This window comes from Vulpes lagopus, chromosome 6 (assembly GCF_018345385.1).
Source record: "Vulpes lagopus strain Blue_001 chromosome 6, ASM1834538v1, whole genome shotgun sequence".
Classification (NCBI taxonomy): Eukaryota; Metazoa; Chordata; class Mammalia; order Carnivora; family Canidae; genus Vulpes; species Vulpes lagopus.
Window position 1 is genome coordinate 38,744,790 of NC_054829.1, and position 23,588 is coordinate 38,768,377.

A 23,588-nucleotide genomic window follows, 5' to 3' on the forward strand; every position below is an offset into this window, starting at 1 on the left:
CCTGGTCCTAGAGGAGCCAGTTCTTTCCTAATACAAATAACACAAAAGGAGCAGCTGTGTCCTCCACACAAAAATACTATGAGAAAAATAAGTGAAAGGGGGAACAGAGCTTTCCAACAACCGAAGAACAGTCAGAAAGATGGTGCTGGAACACATGAAATCTGTGATGAAATGTTCCTCTGTAAATTTAAAAAAAAAAAAAAGGGATCCCTGGGTGGCGCAGCGGTTTGGCGCCTGCCTTTGGCCCAGGGCGCGATCCCGGAGACCCAGGATCGAATCCCACGTCAGGCTCCCGGTGCATGGCGCCTGCTTCTCCCTCTGCCTGTGTCTCTGCCTCTCTCTCGCTCTCTGTGTGACTATCATAAATAAATAAAAAAAAAAAAATTAAAAAAAATAATAATAATAAAAAAAAAAAAGTAATTTTGTAGACATGCCAAGGAAGCAACATAGAAGTCTAGGAACTTAGAGAAGAGGTGTCCGAAGGCAATGGCCAGAAATAAGAAGAGGTGAAACAGAAACCCACACAGCTCAGAGAACAAAAAAGGGGAAAAAAGCTTTGCCCAGATTCAGACAAATGAGAAGCAGAAGGGAGAAGAGTCAGGGTGGGAAGCGTTTCTCAGTCAGTTGCTGTCTGTCTGGGCACCTAGCATTCAAGATACTGAAAAATATACACAAAAAAAGACAGCAAAACTCTGCCCTTCTGGTGCTCTCATCCTAGTGGGGGGAGATTGGAAAGAAACAAAACAAGCAGGACAATTGGTATATTCAGTGGTGAGAAATGCTACAGAGAAAGATAAAGCAGGGAGCAGGGATAGGGCGAGCGTGTGCAATGCAGTCTGTGTGCCAGTAAAGAGGAGGGTTGGAGAAGAAAGGGTAGAGTCCTGGAGGGTGTGGGGAGGTGGCCTGGAGCTAGCAGAGGAGGCAGCTCCAGGCGGAGAGCATGCCCACCACAAAGGCCTGGGGCAGGAACAGCTAGGAGGCAGTATGGCTGGAGCAAACAGGAGGGAGAGGGACCCATTTTCTGGAAGTAGATGCTGAGATGGATGGAAGAGTGCCAAGGTTTATTAGGGAGTGTTGCCTATGAAAGGACTGGGTGGGCGAAGCGATCAGGCCTTTAGGTAACCCTCAAACCCAGTCAGTTGGTTGGGGGCCACCCCTCGAAGACCATGATCTTCACTACATGACCAAGGAGACCCTGAAGGGGCCGGCCGCTGGAGGCTGGCAGCTGACCACACTCCTTGGCACAAGGCAGCGAGTCAGCCCTTCCTTGAGGGGCGATCCAAGAGGGGCATTCCCAGGTCTGCCACCTTATAGGCCATCATGAGTGCTTTGTCTTTTCTTTGCCTGGGAAGCCGGAAGAGGGTTCTGAATGACAGGCTAAAATAATTGGATTTTCATTTAAATAGGATCTCTCTAGCTGCTCTGTTGATTAAAATTTAGGAAAGCAGTGGTGGGTGCAGGAAGACCAATTAGGAAGCAAAAGCAATGTTCCAAGTGGTCTGTGTAGCCCAAACCAGAGTGGTAACTGAGGAAGTGATTGGGAGGAGGCAGCCAGCATGTGTCAGGCATTTCTTGAGTCAGAGCTGACAGAGTTTACCATCATACTTACTGGTAAACCAGTGAAGACAATCCCCTTAAAGTCAGCAATAGGATGAGGACACTAGGTAACGTTGCACTCGAGCTTGAACAGTGCAATTAGGCAAGATAAGGAGATAGTCTTCCAGCATCCACTCCACCCCATTTGCCAGGCTATGTGCCTGCTGTAGGGCTGTGTCCACCTGTGTCTAATTCACACAACCATGGGCAGATGGCAGCTTGTGTGCTGTTATTATAAAGATTTCCCCATGATAAACATCATCAGTAACCCAGAGCAAATTGGAAATCAGAACCCATTTCTGCCTTTGGCTCAGTTGTATGAGGAGCCACGGGCTTCTACAGCATTCTGACCTAGTGCTGCCACAATGGGGCATGGTTGGATCTGCTGGGTCCTACATCCCTATGTCTGGCAGGGTTTGGTCTGAGAAGCAGAGCCAGTGGGAATGGGGTCTGTTAGAGGATTTGACCTCCGCAGTTGCGGGAGCTGGTTACACAGTCTAGTGAGGTCGTCAGCCTTCTGTCTGGAGCTGGGGCCTGAAGGCTGCAGGGCAGGCAGCTGGGAAGGAGAGATGGACAGGGAGTCTTAGGATGAGCTGGAAGTTCTCCTGATGGGCAGGGACTGGGACCTGCATCTGTCTCCCTCTTTTCCCAGGCTGTTCTCTTAGAGATCATAGTATAGGTAATACCCAATTGGTTTCTTAACACTGCCGTGCGGACAAATTGACTCCTGATTCTGCGTTAAGGTATGTTTACATGAAGGCGGTTTTTTGTTTTGCTTAAATATTTTATTTATTTATTTTAAAGAGAAAGAGCACATGAGCAGGAGGAGAGATACAGGGGAGAGAGGGGGACAAACAGACTCTGAGCAGAGTTTGGAGCATGATTTGGGGCTCAGTCCTACGACCCTGAGATCATGACCTGAGCCAAAACCAAGAGCCGGCCACTTAACCAACTGATTTAACTAGGCGCTCCATTAAATTATGGTATTTTTATGTATGTTTTTGTCTTTCTATATTTATTCCTAAAGATTCTAATGGCAGTTTGGGAGGGGACATATCAGGCTGACATATCACTGTATTAATTAGGGCACAGATAAGTTGCTTTATCAAAGAGATGCCAAAATCCAGTGAACAGAAGCAAATGTAGGTAGTAAAGGGTTAGCAGCCCTCCCTCCTTTATTAGGAAATTGACCTTGGCTTAACTTTCTGGGTCATTCCCCTGGAGCCTGGTAAAGGTAGACAACTAAAGTTGTATTACCAGGCATCATTGCTTGTATGGAACGACCCATGATTGCCGTGCTACATCTTGACTGGGAGGATAACTGGTAGGAAACTAGAGCATTGAACCTCCCTAAGTTTAGTGTCTCTTTCAAGTGGGCATGCCCCTTTTGGGGACCTAGAAGATACATCCAAACAGTATTGGTCACACTCACCCATGTAAGTGTCTTCCTCTTACATCTGAGTTATTATTTTGGTGGGGTCAAAGAACACTAGCCTCTGGTCAGCTGTGTTGTGAAGGTACTTCCTACTGGGGAAGCCTGCCAAGCATTGCTCTGCTGGTACCTGGTATTTCTTTTGGATTATGTGTGTATGCAACTTGGTTAAAAATTAAAAGTAAAAAGAGTTTTTTAAAGAATAAACTGGGTCAAGTATGCCTCTTCAAATCTTAAGAGTCAGTATCTAGTTGAGAAGACCCCCTGATGTGGTCATTACAGAAGAAAGGTGTTTATTTCTCTTTCCCATTACAGGCCAGGGGCAAGGGATCTAAGTTTGGAAGGGCAGCTCTGCCATCCTCAGCATGAGGTTAACATCTGTGGATCCAAGTGGCAGCTTCCATTCTCATTCTTTTCCAGCCAGGCCAAGGAGGGAAGGACCAAGGGAGCACATACCACTTCCTATTGAAGGGGGAGGACCCAGAAGTGGCACACATCCCTTGGATGCACAAACTCATCAATCACACCCACTTGCAAGGGAAGCTGAGCAATCCCTCTAGCTGGCAGCCATGTGCTGAGCTAGAACTGAGACGTCCTCATACTGAAGGACAGGAGAATAGATAGTAAATGTCAGCTGACTGTCTCTGCTTTAGTCACTATTATAAACACATCCTGACTTTCTAAGAGAGGTCCAACTGTTCCCTTTGAAACTAAATTAAACCTGAACAATTATTCTTTTAAAGATTTTATTTATTTATTCATGAGAGACACACACACACACACAGAGGCAGAGACACAGGCAGAGGTAGAAGCAGGCTCCATGCAGGGAGCCCGACGCGGAACTCGATCCTGGGACTTCAGGATCATGCCCTGGGCCAAAGGCAGGCACTAAACCGCTGAGCCACCCAGGGATCCCTAAACCTGAATAATTAAGCAGGCATCTTCATGTTTTGTGTGGGGACACTTTTTGCCCATTTATTGTAGTAACATATGTAATTATTTCTACCCCTTCCCCATTTCCTACTTATATCCACACTTCTTAGGACTTGTGTATATTCTGTTTTGCTGCCTGGCTTTTTTTCCATAAAATATGATTAACCTAGAGAAATTTTCTCAAATAGATGTTGAAGGTACACATATGTTAGCATTAATAGAATCTTAGCAGTAGGGCCAGAGAACTGAACGGATCTTTGGATAGCCCATTGAATCTAATCTCTTTACAAATTGCCAGAGAGTAGGTCAATCAGCCAACAAGTATTTTTCAAATACCTAGTATGTGCCAAATACCTTTCTGTGCACCTCAGGATAAGAGGACACTGAGAACTCTTCCTCTTGAAGAGTTTCCATTCTACTCTAGAGCATAAATTGCATAAATTCTCAAAAATTTTACTCAAAATTAGCTTTATTTTCTTTAAAGGAAAGATTTATTAGGGAAACAGAAAGTAATAAAGTAAAGGAAGAGGAACTGGTTGAGTGTCTTCCACAACTTCAAGTGGCAGAAGAAGAGTACATAAACAAAAGTGGAAAATTTGAAGAAATCAATAATATTATTACAGGTATGTATGAGGCTCTTAGTAATTGACCTTAAGCCCAGGTAAGGATGTCACTGTTTTCTTCTAACACAAGTGGGGAGAGAGGGGAGCGGTCATAAGTCCCAAGCCAATGGTGAAAATCTCTGAACTTTTCCTATCACCTTCAACTTCTTTCTCTAGTTTTTGCCTCATCTACTAATTTATTCTCCTTTACACCACAGTCTTGCTGTTGCTCTTGTCAAATTTTTCCTTTTCTCTTTTAAAGACTTTAAAATTAAGAATTAGTAGCAACTGTATTATGTAGTTTCTCTCTATACTTCGTGAAGGTGGAAAGAACTCATTTAACTGCTACCATGTAGAGTGATTTTTGTTTCTTTTTTCTTAAAGATTTATTTGTTTGTTTTAGGATATATGTATTTCTTTAAGGAGAGAGAGAGAGCACACAAGCAGGGCTGAGGGAGAGGTAGAGAATCTCAAGTAGACTCTCTGCTGAGCATGGAGATAGAAATCAGTCTATCTTTAACACAGCAAGTGCCTGTGTCAAAAAGATACAATCATATGAAAACCCAGTATGTTGAAATGTAAAACAAGTATTTTAAAGTAAATAGTGGTAATTACCAAGGGAAGTGAATTTTAAGAATATATGATTATAAGCCCAAAATAGCCAAAGTAACGTTAAGAAAGAAAAGTAAAGCTGGAGGCATCACAATTCTGGACTTCAAGCTGTGTTATGAAGCTGTAATCATCAAGACAGTTTGTACTGGCACAAAAACAGACACATAGATCAATAGAGTGGAATAGAGAACCCAGAAATGGACCCTCAACTCTAGGGTCAAACTCATCTTTGACAAAGCAGGAAAGAATATCCAGTGGGAAAAAAAATAGTCTTTTCAACAAATAGTGATAGGAAAACTGGACAGCCATGCAGAAGAATAAAACTGGGGCATTTTCTCATACCATACACAAAAATAAACTCAAAATGGATGAAAAACCTAAATGTAAAATAGGAATCACTCAAAATCCTAGAGATGAAGACACGCAGCAACCTCTCTGACTTTGGCCACAGCAACTTCTTGCTAGACACATCTTCAAAGGCAAGGGAAACAAAAGCAAAAATAAACTATTGAGACGGGAAGGCAAGAGAAACATAGAAAAGGAAACATAAGAGCAATGTGTTCCAGAAAGTAGGAAAATATGCTTCCCCTGCCAGCAGTGAGACTTACAGAGATAGAATTAGTTCAGTACATATAAAGAACAATGTTATGACTTTTGGTTAAATATGATGGGTAAAACATGGATCTATCTTTACTCCCTAATGAAACTTCATAGAAATGTGTACAAAAGATGTTCTTAGAGGAAAAAAATATATAAACTCAGAAGTACAGAGACTGGCAGAGAAAATATTCACAGATAATAAACATCAACAAATTTTTGGAAAATATAATTGGATATAGGTCTTAACAGGAAGGGAAATATGAATAGCAAGTGCCTGCAAAAAAAGCATACCATGAAAGCAAGACATACTCTCCACAGGAACTGGCAAGTCTTGGGCATTGGAGGACCCTCAGACAGTGAAGCTGAGATGAGTCTTAGGCCTAAAGATTGGTTGAAAATCTTTATAATATGCAGTGAGACCTCCAGGTGCCCTCACTCTTCTGTGCAGCTGGCAGAGAAGTTGGCCCAACGGATTCTAAGCTGCAGGATATCTGATATGACTAAGGGTAGAAGACAAATGCTGTACAAAGACCCCCTTCCACTGTTCAGCTTGATGAAGGCTGCCAGCCCATTGTGTGTGACTATTCTGTAATCCCTTCCCCAGTTGGAAGAAGGAGATGGTTGGATTCTTCTCTAAAGAAACCAAACAGTCTCAGAGAAAAGCCCCACATAATCTAACATTTATGGATTCCCCAACAACACGACTGGTCCCTTCTGAATCACTGTACAGTGAAGCCCACTCAGGGATTGAAGCTTTCAGTGCCTTATGCTTAAATAGGATTAGACAGTCAAAGATCATCAGATACCTCAGGAAAATTTCCACCATGAAAGGCAGAAACTAAAGTACACACACACACACACACACACACACACACACACAAAAACAGAAATGAATGGAAACATAGATGACACAAAAAATATAATACTTTTAAAGATATATTCTTAGAAAAGATCTACTCTCTATATTATATATGTGTGTGTGTGTGTGTGTGTGTATATATATATATATATATATAGTCTCTTCATATTATAGAAAATATACGTTATATTATAGAGGATATATCTTAAAGTTATATTTGTAGAGAAAAAGATATTGCACTTATGAAAAAAGAACAAGATACTTAACAGAAAACAAGAAAGAGCTCTGAGAAATGAAAGATATAACAACCAAAATTTTAAAATCCAAAAGAAGGATTCTACAAAATTTGAGGAAATCTCTCCAAAAATAGAACAAAAACCAAGGAGCAAAGGAACAGGATAAAAGAGGAAGAGAATTAGAAGACTCTTCTGAGATTTGAATATCTAATTAAGAGGAAGGCCAGAAAAAGAGGGCAGAAAAAAATGCAAAAGATAAAGCTGTCCAGGAGATAATAAAAAAATATTTCTGAGAATTGAAGAAAATGAGTTTACTATCTGAAAAGGCCCATCAAGTCCCCAGTGCAATTTCTGAAAGAAAAGACAGTAAATAGCATCACTGGGATTTCAGGAGGAAAAAAAAATATCCCAAAGGCTTCTAGAGAGAAAAAGCAGATCTTACACAAAAGATAGTAATCAGAATGGTTTTAAACTTATCTTTAATATTGTACTAAAAGAAAACATTGCCTTCAAAATTCTGAAAGAAAATAATTTACAACATTAGATACCCATCCAAACTATTAGTCAAGTACAAATGTAGAATAGAGATGCAATCAGATATATAAGATCTCAGAATATTTCATTTACTCTGTCTCAGGAAGTTACTACAAAATTTATTTCAACAAAGAGGGAATAAATCAAGAAAAAGAGGAGAATGTGAAATTCAGGAAACAGGAGTCCAATGTAAGGGGGCTGCAAAAGAAAGTCTCAGGTGTTCAGCTGTGCAATTGGCCTAAAGAAAAAAACAGAAGGCAGTGGAGGAGGGAAGAGAAATGGAGCTGATAGATCACCTAAGGTGTTTGACCACATGAGAAATAATATTTGGAAGGTTTTACAATTCTGTTATATATTTTGATGAATTAATGTGTACATGGAAAATTAGGCAAGTGAAAACAATGAGGCTATTTTCAACACTTAGAAAAAGCAAAAAGTATACAGTAGAGGAGGTATAATCATACTACACCATTTGTGTCACCTATGAATAATACTTACATTGCCATAATGATCTAAACAGTTAAAATTAATTCAAAAAAGCATAACTTTATGGGGAGGTTAGACATAGAGGTTGTAAGTGTGGGTGAGGGCCATGGGGATGGGAGTAAGCATGCCATGTTCTATATTAGGAAGAAAGTAGAAAATATCTCAACATGACAACTGAACAAATAGCCATATAAGCATTTTTTAAAAGAAATAGAAAAAGAGTCAAAATGAGTTTTAAAATGATTGATTTTAAGGAGTCGAACACAAGGGGTGGGCACTACGTTGAAAAGCACTTGACTTCAACTCTCCCTCTTTGCCGATGACATGATACTCTACATAGAAAACCCAAAAGACTCCACCCCAAGATTGCTAGAACTCAATTTGGCAGTGTGGCAGGTTACAAAATCAATATCCAGAAGTCAGTGGCATTTCTATACACCAAAAATGAGACTGAATAAAGAGAAATTAAGGAGTCAATTCCATTTACAATTGTACCCAAAACCATAGGATACCTAGGAATAAACCTAACCAAAGAGAACTCTACAAACTACAGAACACTTCTGAAAGAAATTGAGGAAGACACAAAGAGATGGAAAAATATTCCATGCTCATGGATTGGAAGAATTAATATAGTGAAAATGTCAATGTTATCCAGGGCAATTTACACGTTTAATGCAATCCCTATCAAAATACCATGAACTTTCTTCAGAGAGTTGGAACAAAATATTTTAAGATTTGTGTGGAATCAGAAAAGACCCCGAATAGCTAGGGGAATTTTTTTAATAATAAATTTATTTTTTATTGGTGTTCAATTTGCCAACATACAGAATACAACCCAGTGCTCATCCTGTCGAGTGCCCCCCTCAGTGCCTGCCACCCAGTTACCCCCAAGCTAGAGGAATTTCAAAAAAGAAAACCATAGCTGGGGGCATCACAATGCCAGATTTCAGGTTGTACTGCACAGCTGTGGTCATCAAGACAGTGTGGTACTGGCACAAAAACAGACACATAGATCAATGGAACAGAATAAAGAATCCAGAAGTGGACCCTCAACTTTATGGTCAACTAATATTCGACAAAGGAGGAAAGACTATCCACTGGAAAAAAGTCTCTTCAATAAATGGTGCTGGGAAAATTGGACATCCACATGCAGAAGAATGAAACTAGACCACTCTCTTGCACCATACACAAAGATAAACTCAAAATGGATGAAAGATATTAATGTGAGACAAGATTACATCAAAATCCTAGAGGAAAACACAGGCAACACCCTTTTTGAACTTGACCACAGTAACTTCTTGCAAGATTCATCCATGAACGCAAGAAAAACAAAAGCAAAAATGAACTATTGGGACTTCATCAAGATAAGAAGCTTTGGCACAGCAAAAGATACAGTCAATAAAACTCAAAGACAACCTACAGAATGGGAGAAGTTATTTGCAAATGACCTATCAGATAAAGGGCTAGTGTCCAAGATCTATAAAGAACTTCTTAAACTCAACAGCAAAGAAACAAACAATCCAATCATGAAATGGGCAAAAGACATGAAGAGAAATCTCACAGAGGAAGACATAGACATGGCCAACAAGCACATGAGAAAATGCTCCACATCACTTGACATCAGGGAAATACAAATCAAAACCACAATGAGATACCACCTCACACCAGTAAGAATGGGGAAAATTAACAAGGCAGGAAACCACAAATGTTGGAGAGGATGTGGAGCAAGGGGAACCCTCTTGCACTGTTGGTGGGAATGTGAACTGGTGCAGCCACTCTGGAAAACTGTGTGGAGGGTCCTCAAAGAGTTAAAAATAGATCTGCCCTATGACCCAGCAATTGCCCTGCTGGGGATTTACCCCAAAGATACAGATGCACTGAAACGCCAGGACACCGACACCCCAATGTTTCTAGCAGCAATGTCCGCAATAGCCAAACTGTGGAAGGTGCCTCGGTGTCCATCGAAAGACAAATGGATAAAGAAGATGTGGTCTATGTATACAATGGAATATTACTCAGCCATTAGAAACGACAAATACCCACCATTTGCTTCAACATAGATGGAACTGGAGGGTATTATGCTGAGTGAAGTAAGTCAATCGGAGAAGGACAAACATTATATGTTTTCATTCATTTGGGGAATATAAAAAATAGTGAAAGGGAATAAAGGGGAAAGGAGAAAAAATGAGTGGAAATATCAGAAAGGGAGACAGAACATGAAAGACTCCTAACTCTGGGAAACAAACTAGGGGTGGTGGAAGGGGAGGTGGGTGGGGGGTGTGGGTGACTGGGTGATGGGCACTGAGGTGGGCACTTGACGGGATGAGCACTAGGTGTTATTCTATATGTTGGCAAATTGAACACCAATAAAAAATAAATTTATATTAAAAAAAAGAAAAGCACCTGACTTCTGTTTTTTGTTATAAGCCTTGTAATAGTATATGACTTTTAAAACTAGGCACATGCCTTATTTTGATTAATTTTTAAAACTAAACACTGTGGGTATTTATTTTTTCTCTTATAGCACAAAAGCAGGAGCAGAATTTACTGAATGATTACCTTTCTCAAATGACAAGAGAATTTACAAGATATTTTAGCAACACGGTAAAGAGTCAATACATCTTTTATTAGAATACTGCTATATACAAACTGTAATACTCTGTGTGTGTGTGTGTGTGTGTGTGTGTGTGTGTGTGTGTATGCACACATAGACTCTAGATACAACTAACATGTAATCATGGGAAAATCTTTGGGGTAGGGGGAGCTCAGTTTTCTTAAGGTAGAGATTGGAAGATGCTTTCTAAGGTTCTTTTCAAGATCTGTTATTCTGTTAATTTCCTGTGAAGACCAGGGTAAATGCACAGAGGTTGCAGATGTGGGGAGGGAGTGGATGAAATGAGAGCAGATAAAGAGACATTTACTACCTTTTAAAAATACATACAGCCAGTAGTTAATGATAAACATGTGTGTAGAGTTGGCCAATTAAAAATAGAAGCACTTGTACACAAAAAAATAAAAATAAATAAAAATGAAACACTATTTTTTAAGATGCACTGATATCAAAAGTAACTTTCAACATGTTGTGAGTATAAGAAAGATGAAGGGGAAGAATGCTAGTAAATATATATGCAACTCTATTCTCCTAGTATGATTCCACTAGTGATTATTATACAATGACTAAAGATTATGTGATTTATAACAGTACAAATGACTAAGAATTGAATACAGAATTAGAATAAAATTCTGAAAAATCCATAAATATTGTCTTCTCCACAAGAAATCCTCCCTGAAAAAGCCTCAGTAAACTCCTCTTCCCTCTCCCCCATTTTTGCCATACAATTGTTCATATATCAAAATATATTCTATTTTATGATGTTTTCTTAACAACTTGTCTTAACTTGCTTCCCAGAGTTAATGAAAACATTTCCATGAGTCAGATTTGGAGTTTTATTTATTTTTTATTCAAGTATAATTAACATCTAATTTGTGTTTCAATTTGCATTTCCCTGATGATGGATGATGTTGAGTATTTTTCATATGTCTGTTGGCCACCTGAATGTCTTTTCTGGAGAAATGTCTGTTCATGTCTTTTGCCCATTTTTAAATTGGCTTACTTGTTTTTTTGGTGTTGAGTTCTATAAATTCTTTATATTTTTGGTTACTGATATGTGTATGTCAGACATATCATTTGTAAATATCTTCTCCCCTTCATTATATTGCCTTTTAGTTTTGTTGATTATTTCCTTTGCTGTGTAGAAGCTTTTTATTTTGATATAATCCCAATGGTTTGTCTTTGCTTCTGTTTCCCTTGCCTCTAGACATATCTAGAAAAATGTTGCTGTGGCTGATATCAGAAAAATTATTGCCTGTGATCTCTTCTAGAATTTTTATGATATCAGGTTTCCCATTTAGGTCTTAAATCCATTTTGAGTTTATTTCTGTGTATGATGTAAGAAAGTGGTTTAATTTCATTCTTTTGCATGTAGATGTCCAGTTTTTCCACTACTTTTTGTTGAAGAGACTGTCTATATTGCATATTCTTGCCTTCTTGTTGAAATTAATTGATCATATAATTGTGGGTTTATTTCTGAGCTCTCTGTTCTCTTCCATTTGTTTATATGTCTATTTTTGTGCCAGTACTATATTATTTTCATTACTACAGCTTTATAGTATATCTTGAAATCTGGGATTGTGATACCTCCAGTTTTGTTCTTTTAAGATTTCTTTGACTATTCAAGGTCTCTTGATGTTCCATACAAATTGTTGTATTATTTGTTCTAATTCTGTGAAAAAATACTATTGGTATTTTGATAGGGATTGCATTAAATCTGTAGATCGCTTTGGGCAGTATGAACATTTTAACATATGTATTCTCCCCACATATGAGTACAGACTATCTTTCCATTTGTTTGTGTCATCTTCTATTTCTTTTGTCAGTGTCTTATATTCAGAGTACAAGTTTTTCACCTCCTTGGTTAAGTTTATTCCTAGGTATTTTAATATTTTTGGTGCAATTATAAATGGGAGTGTTTCCTTAATTTCTTTTTGTGCTATATCATTATTGGTATTTAGAAATGCAATAGGTTTCTATATATTGATTTTGTATCCTGATAACTTACCAAATCCACTTATCAGTTCTAGTAGTTTCCTGGTGGAGTCTTCAAGGTTTTCTAGAGTATCATGTCTTCTGTAACCAATGAAATTTTTACTGACCAATTTGGATACCTTTTATTTCTTTTTCTTATCTAATTGCTATGGCTCAGACTTCCATTACTATGTTGGAAAAAAATGTGAGAGTGGACATCCTTGTCTTATTCCTGGTATTAGGGAGAATGCTATTAGTTTTTCACCATTGAGTATGATGCTGTGGGGTTTTCATACAAGGCCTTTATTATGTTGAGGTATGCTCCCTCTAAATCTACTTTGTTGAAGGTTTTTTTTTTTAAATAAGTTTTTATTTATTCATGAGAGAGACAGAGACATAGGCAGGGGGAGGAAGCAGGCTTCCTGAAGGGAGCCTCATGTGGGACTCAATCCTAGGTCTCCAGGATCACACCCTGAGCTGAAGGGAGACACTCAACCACTGAGCAACCCAGGCATCTTTGTTGAAGGTTTTAATCATGAATAGATGTCATACTTTGTCAAATGCCTTTTCTGCATCTATTGAAATGATCATATGGTTTTTCTTCATTCCTTTGTTGACATGATATATTTTGTTGACTGATTTGCAAATATTCAACCATACTTCCATCCCAGAAATAAATTCCACTGTAATCCTGGTGAATAATTTTTGTAATATACTGTTGGTTCCAGTTTGCTAATATTTTGTTGAGGAGGAATTTGCATCTGTGTTTGTCAGAGATACTGGCCTGTAATTTCCTTTTTTTTTTTTTTTTTTTTTTTTGTAATGTCTTTACATGATTGTGGTATCAGAGTAATGTTGGCTTCAAAGACGGAATTGGGAAGCTTTCCTTCATCTTCTATTTTTTTGCAAACATTCTTTAAATGTTTGGTAGAATTTACCTGTGAAGCCATCTGGTCCTGGGCTTTTGTTTGTTGGGAGATTTTTGATTGCTGATTCAATTTCACCGCTGGTAATCAGTCTCTGTTCAAATTTTCTATTTCTTCCTGATTTAGTTTTGGGAGCTTATGTGTTTCTAGGAATGGTTCCATTTCTTCTATGTTGTCTAATTTGTTAGCATATAATTTTTCATTATTTCTCTTATAATCTTTTGTATTTCTGTGATGTTGGTTGTGATTTCTCCTTTCATTTCTGATTTTGAGTTCTCTCTCTCTCTCTCTCTCTCTCTCTCTCTCTCTGTCTCTCTGTTTTATGGTGAGTCTGGCTAATGGTTTATCAATTTTGTTGACCTTTATAAAGACCAGCTCCTAACTTCATTTATCTGTTCTGTTGGTTTTCTTTTTAGCTTCTATTTCATTTATTTCTGCTCTAATCTCTAATATTTCCTTCATTCTACTAGCTTTGGGCTTTGTCCATCTTTTTCTCCTTTATGTATAAAGTTAGGTTGTTTATTTGAGATTTTTCTATCTTTTTGGCATAGGTCTGTATTGCTCTAAACTTCCCTCTCAGAACAGCTTTTATTGCATCCCAAAGATTTTGGACTGTTATGTTTTCATTTTCATTTGTCTCCATGTACTTTTGTATTTCCTCTTTGATTTCTTGGTTGACCCATTCATTGTTTAGTAGCATATTAGTTATATTCCATGTATGTATTATTTCCAGATTTTTCCATGATATCTAGTTTCATAGCATTGTGGTTGGAAAAGATGAATGGTATGATTTTAGTCTTCTTGAGTTTGTTGAGATTTGTTTTGTAGCCTAATATGTGATCTATTCTGGGGAATGTTCCATGTGTGCTTGAAAAGGATGGGTGTTCTGCTGTTTCAGGGTGGAATATTCTGAGTATGTCTGTTAAATCCATTTGGTCCAATGTGTCCTTCAAAATCACTATTTCCTTATGGATTTTCTGTTTAGATGATCTATCTATTGATGCAAATGGAGTATTAAAGTCCCTTGTTATTATATTACTATTGTTTACTTTCTTTTTTGTTGTTGTTATTAACAACAACATATTAACAAGCTGTATATTTTGGTGCTCCCATGCTAGGTGCATAAGTATTTACAAGTATCTTCATGTTGGATTGTTCCCTTTATGATTATGATTCCCTTTATGATTTTTTGCCTCTTGTTACAGGGTTTGTTTTAAAGTGTATTTTGTCTGGTATAAGTATTACTATCCCAGCTTTCTTTTCACTTCCATTTGCATGAGAAATGCTTTCCCATCCCTTCACTTTTGATCTACATATATCTTTCGCAGTGAAATGAGTCTCTTATGGGTAGCATGTAGATGGGTCTTGTTTTTTTTTACTCATTCAATCACAATATGCCTTTTAATTAGAGTGCTTAATCCATTTACATTGGAAGTAATTATTGATAAGTATCTACTTAGTGCCATTTTGTTACTTGTTGTATGGTTGTTTTTGTTGTTCTTCTCTGTCCTTTCTCTTGCTTCTCTCATAGTTTGCTGGCTTTTTAAATGACATATTCAGATTCCTTTATCTTTATTTTTTGCATTTCTATTACAGGTTTTTGATTTGTGGTTTTCATTAGATTTATATATCTTCTTATACATATAGAAGTTTATACTAAGTTGATAGTCACTTAAGTTTGAATCTATGCTAAAAGCACTAAATTTTTACTCTCCTCCTCCCCAACATTTTAGGCATATAGTATCATACTTTATATCCTTTTATTTTGTGAATCTCTTGACTGATTTTTGTAGATATGCTTAATTTTACTGCTTTTGTTCTTCCTACTTTCTTAGTCCTGCTTATGGTCTTTCCTTTCCAAAGAAACCCCTTAACATTTCTTATAAGGCTGGCTTAGTAGTCAAGAGTCTCCTTTAACTTTTAATTGTCTGGAAACTTTATCTTTCCTTCTATTCTGAATGGTAGCCTTGCTGAGTATTCTTGAATGCAGGTTTTTTTTCCTTTTAGCACTTTGAATATATCATGCCACTCCCTTCTGTCTGTGATGTTTCTGCTTTAAAAATTGATAGGTCTATGGGGTTTCTTTGTATGTAACTGTTCCTTTCTCTTGCAACTTTAAAAATACTCTATCACTAAATTTTGCCATTTTAATTACTGCATGTCTTGGTGTGGACCTCCATGGTTTATTTTGTTAGAGGTTCTCTGTGGCATCCTGGATCTGGATGTCTATTTCCTTCCCCAGATTAGTAATGTTTTCTGCTATTATATCTTCAAATACATTTTCTTATTTTCTTCCCCCTTTTCTCTATCTTCTCCTGGGATCCCTATAATGTGAGAATTATCACACTTATGGTGTCATTGAGTTTCCTTTTACTACTCTTTTTTCTCTCTCTTGCTCAGCTTGATTGGTTTCCATTATTTCATCCTCCAGGTCACTGATATTTTCTTCTGCTTTCTCTGGTTTACTGATTATTTTTTATTTCATTTATTGAGTCCTTCATCTCTGATTGATTCTCTTTTACATTTTCTATCTCTTTGCTAAGGGTTTCACTGAGGTCCTGCACTCTTTTCTCAAGTCCAGTGAGTATCTTTATGGCCATTATTTTAAATTACATATCAGACCTATTACTTATTTCCTTTTTTTTGTGGTATTATTACTTATTTCCACTTCATTTAGCTCCCTTGCTGATTTTGTCCTGTTCTTTCATCTGTCTCCTCGTTTTGACTAACTCTGTCTGTTCCCATATGTCAGGAAAATCTGCTATGTTTCCTGTTATTAAAAGTAGTGACCTTATGAAGAAGAGGTCCTATAGTGCCCTATAGTGCAGTAGCCCCTGTTCACCAGAGATTGGTGCCACAGGAGTGTCTCCTATATGTGTTATGCGTTCCCTACTTCTGTGGTGGTTCCTTGTTTGCCTTCAATCAAGCTCCCTGCAATGGCTCTCTCTGCCTGTTGTGGGCAGGACTTTGTGCTGTTAGTGGGCAAGTCTGGGGTCACCTTAGACTTGAGCTGAGTCAGACTAGACATTTGCCAGGGCTGTGGTAGCACTGAACTGCAAGGCACTCTCCCTGTGTTGTCCTCTGAGAAACTTTCATTGTTGAGTGGGCCTACAGTCAGACCAGATGTCTGCCCCCAGCCCACTGCTGGAACCTAAATCAGATGAATGTGTATGGTTACGGAATGGTGCTGGCCCCTGTCAGGGCTGCTTGCACATTGCCAAGCTTGTGGCATTGCTTTGGATGGACTCCCAGGAAGGGTAGGTCTACAAGAGAATGTGAATGGGTGCACATTGTTAGGAAATTGTATGTTAGTCTGCTGCAGGAGGGGACCCGTGTCCTGGAGAACTGCCAAGGGCAGATCTGCAGAAGAATGCAGGGGTGGGGGATAAAGTGCCAGCAAGGTCTCACCAGTTTGGAGAAAGGAGGTTTGAGGAAGATCATTAGGGTAGGGTGTGCTATTAGCAAGCTAGGCATAGAGGGTTCGGGCTTCACTGTCTTCTGAAGGTATCTCTGTATCTAGTTTGAGGGTCTGGGAAGGGAAATGGTGCCCATCAGCTCCTTTGTTCTTGGAGAAGCTTCCCAAAGATTCCCGTCCCTACCAGACTTGCTCTGAGAATAGTAAATAAATCTCCTTCCTGTGTACCCCAGACATTTTTTAAATTGCTACATCTCAATGGAGCTGTTTGTGGTGACTTGTCTTTAAGGGTGTGAACTCTATTTTCTCCAGCGATCCCAGGGCCCAACCCTCTGATTTTTAAAGTTCCAGGTGTTAAGCCCCACTGACTATAAGAACTCACTAAGTTGGCCCATCTGATTTTCAAAGCCAAATGTTGTGGGAATTCATCTTCCCAATGGGGTGTCTGGCCTGGGGTGTCTGGTGAGGGGTCTTATCCTTTCCCCTCTCTATGCCTGTGGTGTCCCTCCTATAGATTATTTTGGCTCCTGACCAGGACTCTGCCTTTCCTATCCGTTTCAATGTGGCCTTCTGTCTGCATTTAACTGTGGAGAGTCTGTTCTGCCAGTTTTCAAGTTGTTTACTGGGTTACTTGCCCTGATGTGGGTGTTCTCTGTATGTATCTGTGGGACAAAGTGTGCTTAGGATTCTCCTATTGTGCCATGTCTTGTTGTGGTTTTGATTTGCACTTCCCTGATTATTAGTGATGTTGAGGAATTTTTCATGTGTGTGTGTTGGCCCATCTGTATGTCTTCTTTGGAAAAAATGTCTTTTCATGTTCTCTGTACATTTTTTAACTGGATTGTTTGGTGGTTTTTGGTGTTGAGTTGTGTAAGTTCTTTATATATATTTTTGATATTAATCCCTTATCAGATTTATCATTTGCAAATATCTCCTCGATTTTGGAGGTTGCCTTTGGTTTCATTAATGGTTTCCATCAGTGCAAAACCTTTTGTATTTTGATATCCCAATAGTTGATTGTTGCTTTTGTTTCCCTTGCTTGAAGAGACATATCTAGAAAAATGTTTTTATGGCTCATGGCTTGTGTCAAAGAAATTACTGCCTATGTTTTCATCTAGGAACTTTATGGTTTCCAGTCTCAAATTTAAGTCTTTAATCCATTTTGAGTTTATTTCTGTGTATAGGGTAATAAAGTGGTCCAGTTTCATTCTTTCACATATAGGTGTGCAGTTTTCCCAGCACTATTTATTTATTTTTTTAAGAGGGGGAAGGGTGGGTGGAAAGGGAGAGAGAAAATCTCTCGAGCAAACTTCATGCCCAGCATGAAGCCCAACATGGGGCTTGATCCCACAGCTCTGAGATCATGACATCAGCCAAAATAAAGAGTTGGATGCTGAATGGACTGAGCCACTCCAGCACCCCTAAAAGCACTAAGTTTTTACTAACCCCCCCCCATATTTATGTATATGATGTCATACTTTACATTTTTAAAAATTTTGCGTATCCTTTGGCTGATTTTTATAGATATAATTGTTTTACTCCTTTTGTGCTTTATCTCTATACTAGTTTTATAACTGATTAATCTACTTTTACTCTATGTTTGCATCTACTTGTGAATTTTTTTTCCTTTCATAGTTTTCTTACTCTTTTTAAAAAAAGATTTTATTTATTCATTCATGAGAGACACAGAGAGGCAGAGACACAGGCAGAGGGGGAAGCAGGCTCTTCATGGTGAGCCCAATGTGGGACTCAGTCCCAGGACTCTGTGATCATGACTTGAGCCAAATGCAGATGCTCAACCACTGAGCCACTCAGACACCCTTTAGTTTTCTTATTCTTGATTATGGCTTTTTTTTTCCACTTAAAGAATTCCCTTTAACATTTCTTTGAAGGCTGGTTTAGCAATGATGAACTTCCTTTAACTTTGAGAAACTCTTTATCTCTCTTTCAATTCTGAATAATAGTCTTGCTGACTAGAGTATTCTTGGTTGCAGGTTGTTTTTTCTTTCAGCACTTTGAATATGTCATGCCACTCTTCTGGGTTGTAAAGTTTCTGCTGAAAAATCAGCTAATAGGCTTATGGGGTTTGCCTAGTATATACAGTTTTCTTTTACTGCTTTTAAAATTCTCTCTCACTCCTTTTTGTCATTTTAATTACAATGTGTAGAACTCCTTGCATTAATTCTGTTGGGTGCTCTCTCTGCCTCCTGGGTCTGGATGTCTCTTTCCTTTCTCAGATTAGGAAAAGGTTTCAGCTATTATTTCTTCAAATTTTCTGCCTCCTTCTCTCTCTCTTCTGGGATCCTTACAATGTGTATGTTATGCTTGATGACATCACTGAGTGTCCTTAACCTATCCTCATTCTCTATTATATTTTTTTCTGTTTGCTGTTCAGTGTGGCTGCTTTCCTTTACATTTGTCTTCCAGATCACTGATCTGTTCTGCATCCTCTAATCTACTATTGATTTCCTCTAGTGCATTTTTCATTGCAGTTATTGAGTTCTTCATCTCTAGTTCTGTCTTATATTTCATATCTCTTTATTGAAGTTCTGAGATCCTTCACTCATTTCTCAAGTCTGGTGAGTATCCTTATGACCTTTACTTTGAGTTGTTTATCAGGCATATTTGTTTCATTTGGCTCTTCTGCTGTGGTTTTATCCTGTTTTTTTTTTTCATTTGGCCTTTATTTCTCTGTGTCCTCATTTTCATCTAACTCTGGCTTTTTTTTTTCTATGTATTAGAAAAGTCAGCTACATCCCTGATCTTGAAAGTAAGCACTGGCCTTATGAGAAGAGGTCCTGTAGTGGCCTGTGGTGCAATGCTCCCTGTTTACCAGATCCAGGCACTTCAGTGGCATCGCCTTTGTGGGTTGTGTGCACCCCACTGTTGTGGCTGAATCACACTTTACCTATAGTCAAGTCAGTTGCAGTGGCCCTCTTTGCCTGCTTTATGTGCACCAGGCAGGGTTTGGTCCCTGTGCTGTTAAAGGGACATTGTGGGGCTGCTGAGGGCTTGTAGTTAGGTGATATCAACATTCAAATCAGATGCCTCCTCTCAGTCCATCTGCTGGGACTATAGTTGCACAGAGCCTTAGGGCACTGTCCTTTCCTTGTCCCCTGAGAGGCTTTGTTGGTGGGCAGGGCCAGCACTCAGACCAGATGTCTGCCGCTAGTCAGTATGTGGGGGCTGCTGGCTCAGTGCTCAGCTGGGTACTCTCACTGGGCTGCCACCCATAAGGTTCAGCTGCTGGGACTGGGGACACACTGGCATGTGGGATATCTTCCTCTCCCCAGGGTAGAAGTCACTTTGGGGGGATGCCTTTGGTGCATGGCAGGTTGGAGTGTGCCTGTCTGCAGGGGAATGCAGGGGCAGGGCACTAATTGTCAACAAGATAGGTGGAAAGCATTCATACTGTTTCCTGCAAGTGTCTGGCCAACTAGGTTGGGGCTAAGCAGGGAGGAAGAGAAATGGCAACCACGACACTTTTGTTCTATGATGGTCTCCTAAGGATCCCTCCAACATACATTCTGAGATTAGTAAATAAATCTTCCTGTATACTCCGGGTGCTTTCAAACAGCTGCTTCTATGCTGTGTCTCAGCAGGGTTATTTGTTACGCTGGCTCCTTAAGGGTGAGGATTCAGTTTCCTCTTATCCTTCAGCTCACCTAGAGCTAAGCCTACTGATTTTTAAAGTACCAGAATTAAGCCCTGCTGATTGTAAAGACTCATGAAGTTAAGCCCCACTGGTTTTCAAAGTTAAATGTTATGGAGCCTTTTCTTGTTAGTGTGGGTCCCTCATGACTGGGGTGCTTGGCTTGAGGTCTGATTTTCTGGCTTCTTGTGGTGATCTACTGTTTGTGGGTTAGTTTTGTTGGGACTTAGGTTCCTAACCATGTCTCTGCCATTCCTACCCTTTTCAATGTGGCCACCTCTCTGTGAAAGCCTGTTTCTGCTAGTCCTTGGGTCACTTTCAAAGATAGTTATGCAGATATGGCTGTTATCTCAGTGTGTCCATGGGTTGAGATGAGCTCAGGAGCCTCCTACTCTACCACCTTCCCAGAAGCAAATCAACTCTAGAGTTTTAAATATCAAGTTTTCCTAAGGGAAGGTATACATAGCCTCTGATGATGATTCAGAAATTCAAAATAACCCCTCTCTGAATGTGGTTCAGGCAACCTAATACACTGGTGCCCTGCTTATTTAACTCTGAGATAATTGTGGATTTTATGTTTGAGCAGGAAAAAGTGAAGCAGGAACTCAAACACTTACGAGATCAAGAAAGCCAGAAGATTAAAAGTCATTATGAAACTCTAAAGAACTTAGAAAATGAAATCTATGTGCATGACTTAAAAGTAGATGCTTTGCTCCTGGAAAATGAAAGATTAAGAAAAGTAAGTTCAAGAGCATTTCACTTTGCATGATGATTTTGATTGATTGCCTAGATCTATACTAGTTAGAAAAGATTATAGCAAGACTAAAGTATATATAAAACAGTGCACAAATCATAGGCGAAACAAATGATAAACACACATGGGTAACCAGCACCCAGATTAAGAAACAAAGTATTAACCATGTCTAGATACCTTCTTTGTCCTTTCTTTTTTTTTTTAAATTTTTATTTATTTATTCATGAGAGACACACAGAGAGAGAGGCAGAGACACAGGCAGAGAGAGAAGCAGGCTCCATGCAGGAAGCCCGATGTGGGACTCGATCCCAGGACTCCAGAATCAGGCCCTGGGCTACAGGCGGCACTAAACCGCTGAGCCACCGGAGCTGCCCTTCTTTGTCATTTCTTGTCACTAACTTCCCCACAAGGTAAAGTAACAGTATCTTGGCTTCTGACACCAAAGACAAGTTTTTTATGTTTCTGAACCTTATAAGAATGGAATGATACAATATGCGCTCTTGCTCAATACTTTGTTTGCAAGGTACATCTTTATTATATTGAATGCAGTTATGGCTTGATCAGCCTTAGTGCTGTATAGTATTCAAGTGGTTCAAGTGTATGACTATACTACAATTTATATGCTCTATTGATGGGAGCTTAGAGAGTTTCTAACTGGGATTATTACTAATAGTATTGCCATGAACAGTCTAGTACCTGTGTTTTTGAGGAACACATGTACATATTTCTCTTGGGTCTACCCCTCAAGTCGAATGGCAGAGCCATAAGGATGTGGACCATCCACTAGTGCACAGTGCCGTCTGCCAAAGCAGTTACAGAAATTGCCACCCCCAGCATGGTATGTGAGAACACCACTGGTTCCGCATTCTCACCAAACTTTGTTTTTGTTGTTGTTTTTTTCCACTTAACTATTCTGGAGAGTGTATAATGGTGTCCTGTTGTGTTTTTTTCTTTTTTTCTTTTTTAATTTAAATTCAATTTGCCAACTTTTTTCCTTTTTTAAATTTAAATTTAATTAGCTGACATATAGTACAGCCTGAACCATCATGGTTTTAATTTGCATTTTCCTGATAATCAATGAAGCATCTATTCATTTGTTGATGGCCTCTTTGTGAAGTACCTGCTCAAGTTTTTTTGCCCATTTAAAAAATTTCTGTTTTGTCTGTTTGATTGTATCTTTGTTTTTTCAATAAACCACAATGAGTGACCTTGAGGAAGGTTCTCTATCATTGTGTCCCTAGCGTTTTGCCTAATGGCTCATGTGGAAAAGGGATTCGGTCCCATCTGATGCTTACAGTAACCTTTAATGTGGATAATATATAATGTCCCTTTTAGAGATAAGGAAACTAAGGCTCTACATTTTTAAAATAATTTTTAATAGCTAGAAAAATAAAAACAGTCTCACGGCAATAAGACTCTAAGGGGAAAATCCTTTTACCAGCCTAGGTACTCTTTTTTGTAAGTCAAATGGCAATGGTTATCCACCAATGTCATGTGTTTCAGTAGAATTAAAATGGCATAAGAAGTGCTAATGTACTTTGAAAAGGTAAATGTGCTCCAGAGCTCAGGTACCAGCATCACTAACCGACACACATGTAATGCATCTTCATCCTTCTAGCCCTTGAAACAGTCTTAATAATCTATCCATGGAAATATTCCACAGTTTTGTCTTTCTATCAAGATAATATAGACTATGTATTAAAATACTTAGAATTTTTATTGCTACTTTGGTAATGGATAAGCAAATAGGTATATGAAAACCTAATTCTAAAAGTTCTGTTTTCTAATTTATGTCCATCTACTAGGTCCTGAATGACGCTGTGCTATTATCTTATTCCCTCACTACTCTGTTCTACTGATTACATCCCTTCTCTCAGCAGGCATGTTAAGCACCCACTGAGTCCTGAGGCTTGGGAAAGGTGCAGTGAATACACAGATGACTAAGACATTGCCCCCAGTCCTTAGGAAGCTCATCATCTAGCTGAGGAAATGAGTGAATGAATAGATACATTACAATTCATTATGTGTACACATTTGAGAGTTATGGGAAACCAGCTGAACCAGGCAAATCTACAGTGATCCACATTCAAAGAGGGGTAGGAAAGATGACTTGGACTTGGCTTATTTATAGGAGTTTTCATGCTGGTTACCTCAAAACCAGCCAATAAGCCATACAGACTGACACAAGATCAAGGCTGCATGAGCAGACCCTATAACATACCTATTAACAGTTCTATGTCTCCTGTGGTACTAGATGCAATTTCTTTTTTTTTTAAAGATTTTATTTATTTATTCATGAGAGAGACACAGAGAGAGGCAGAGACATAGGCAGAAGGAGAAGCAGACTCCCTGCAGGGAGCCCAATG

At 38.9% G+C, this 23,588-nt stretch overlaps 1 protein-coding gene across 1 annotated transcript in view; it reads left to right on the forward strand.

Moving 5' to 3' along the window:
- Positions 1-23,588, forward strand: part of CCDC175 (coiled-coil domain containing 175) — a 67,723-nt gene that overhangs the window by 33,431 nt on the left and 10,704 nt on the right. The window contains exons 13-15 of the mRNA XM_041757798.1: positions 4,446-4,584; positions 10,415-10,494; positions 21,055-21,207. Of these exons, the coding sequence (XP_041613732.1) occupies positions 4,446-4,584; positions 10,415-10,494; positions 21,055-21,207 (372 nt within the window). The remainder of the gene's footprint in view (positions 1-4,445; positions 4,585-10,414; positions 10,495-21,054; positions 21,208-23,588) is intronic.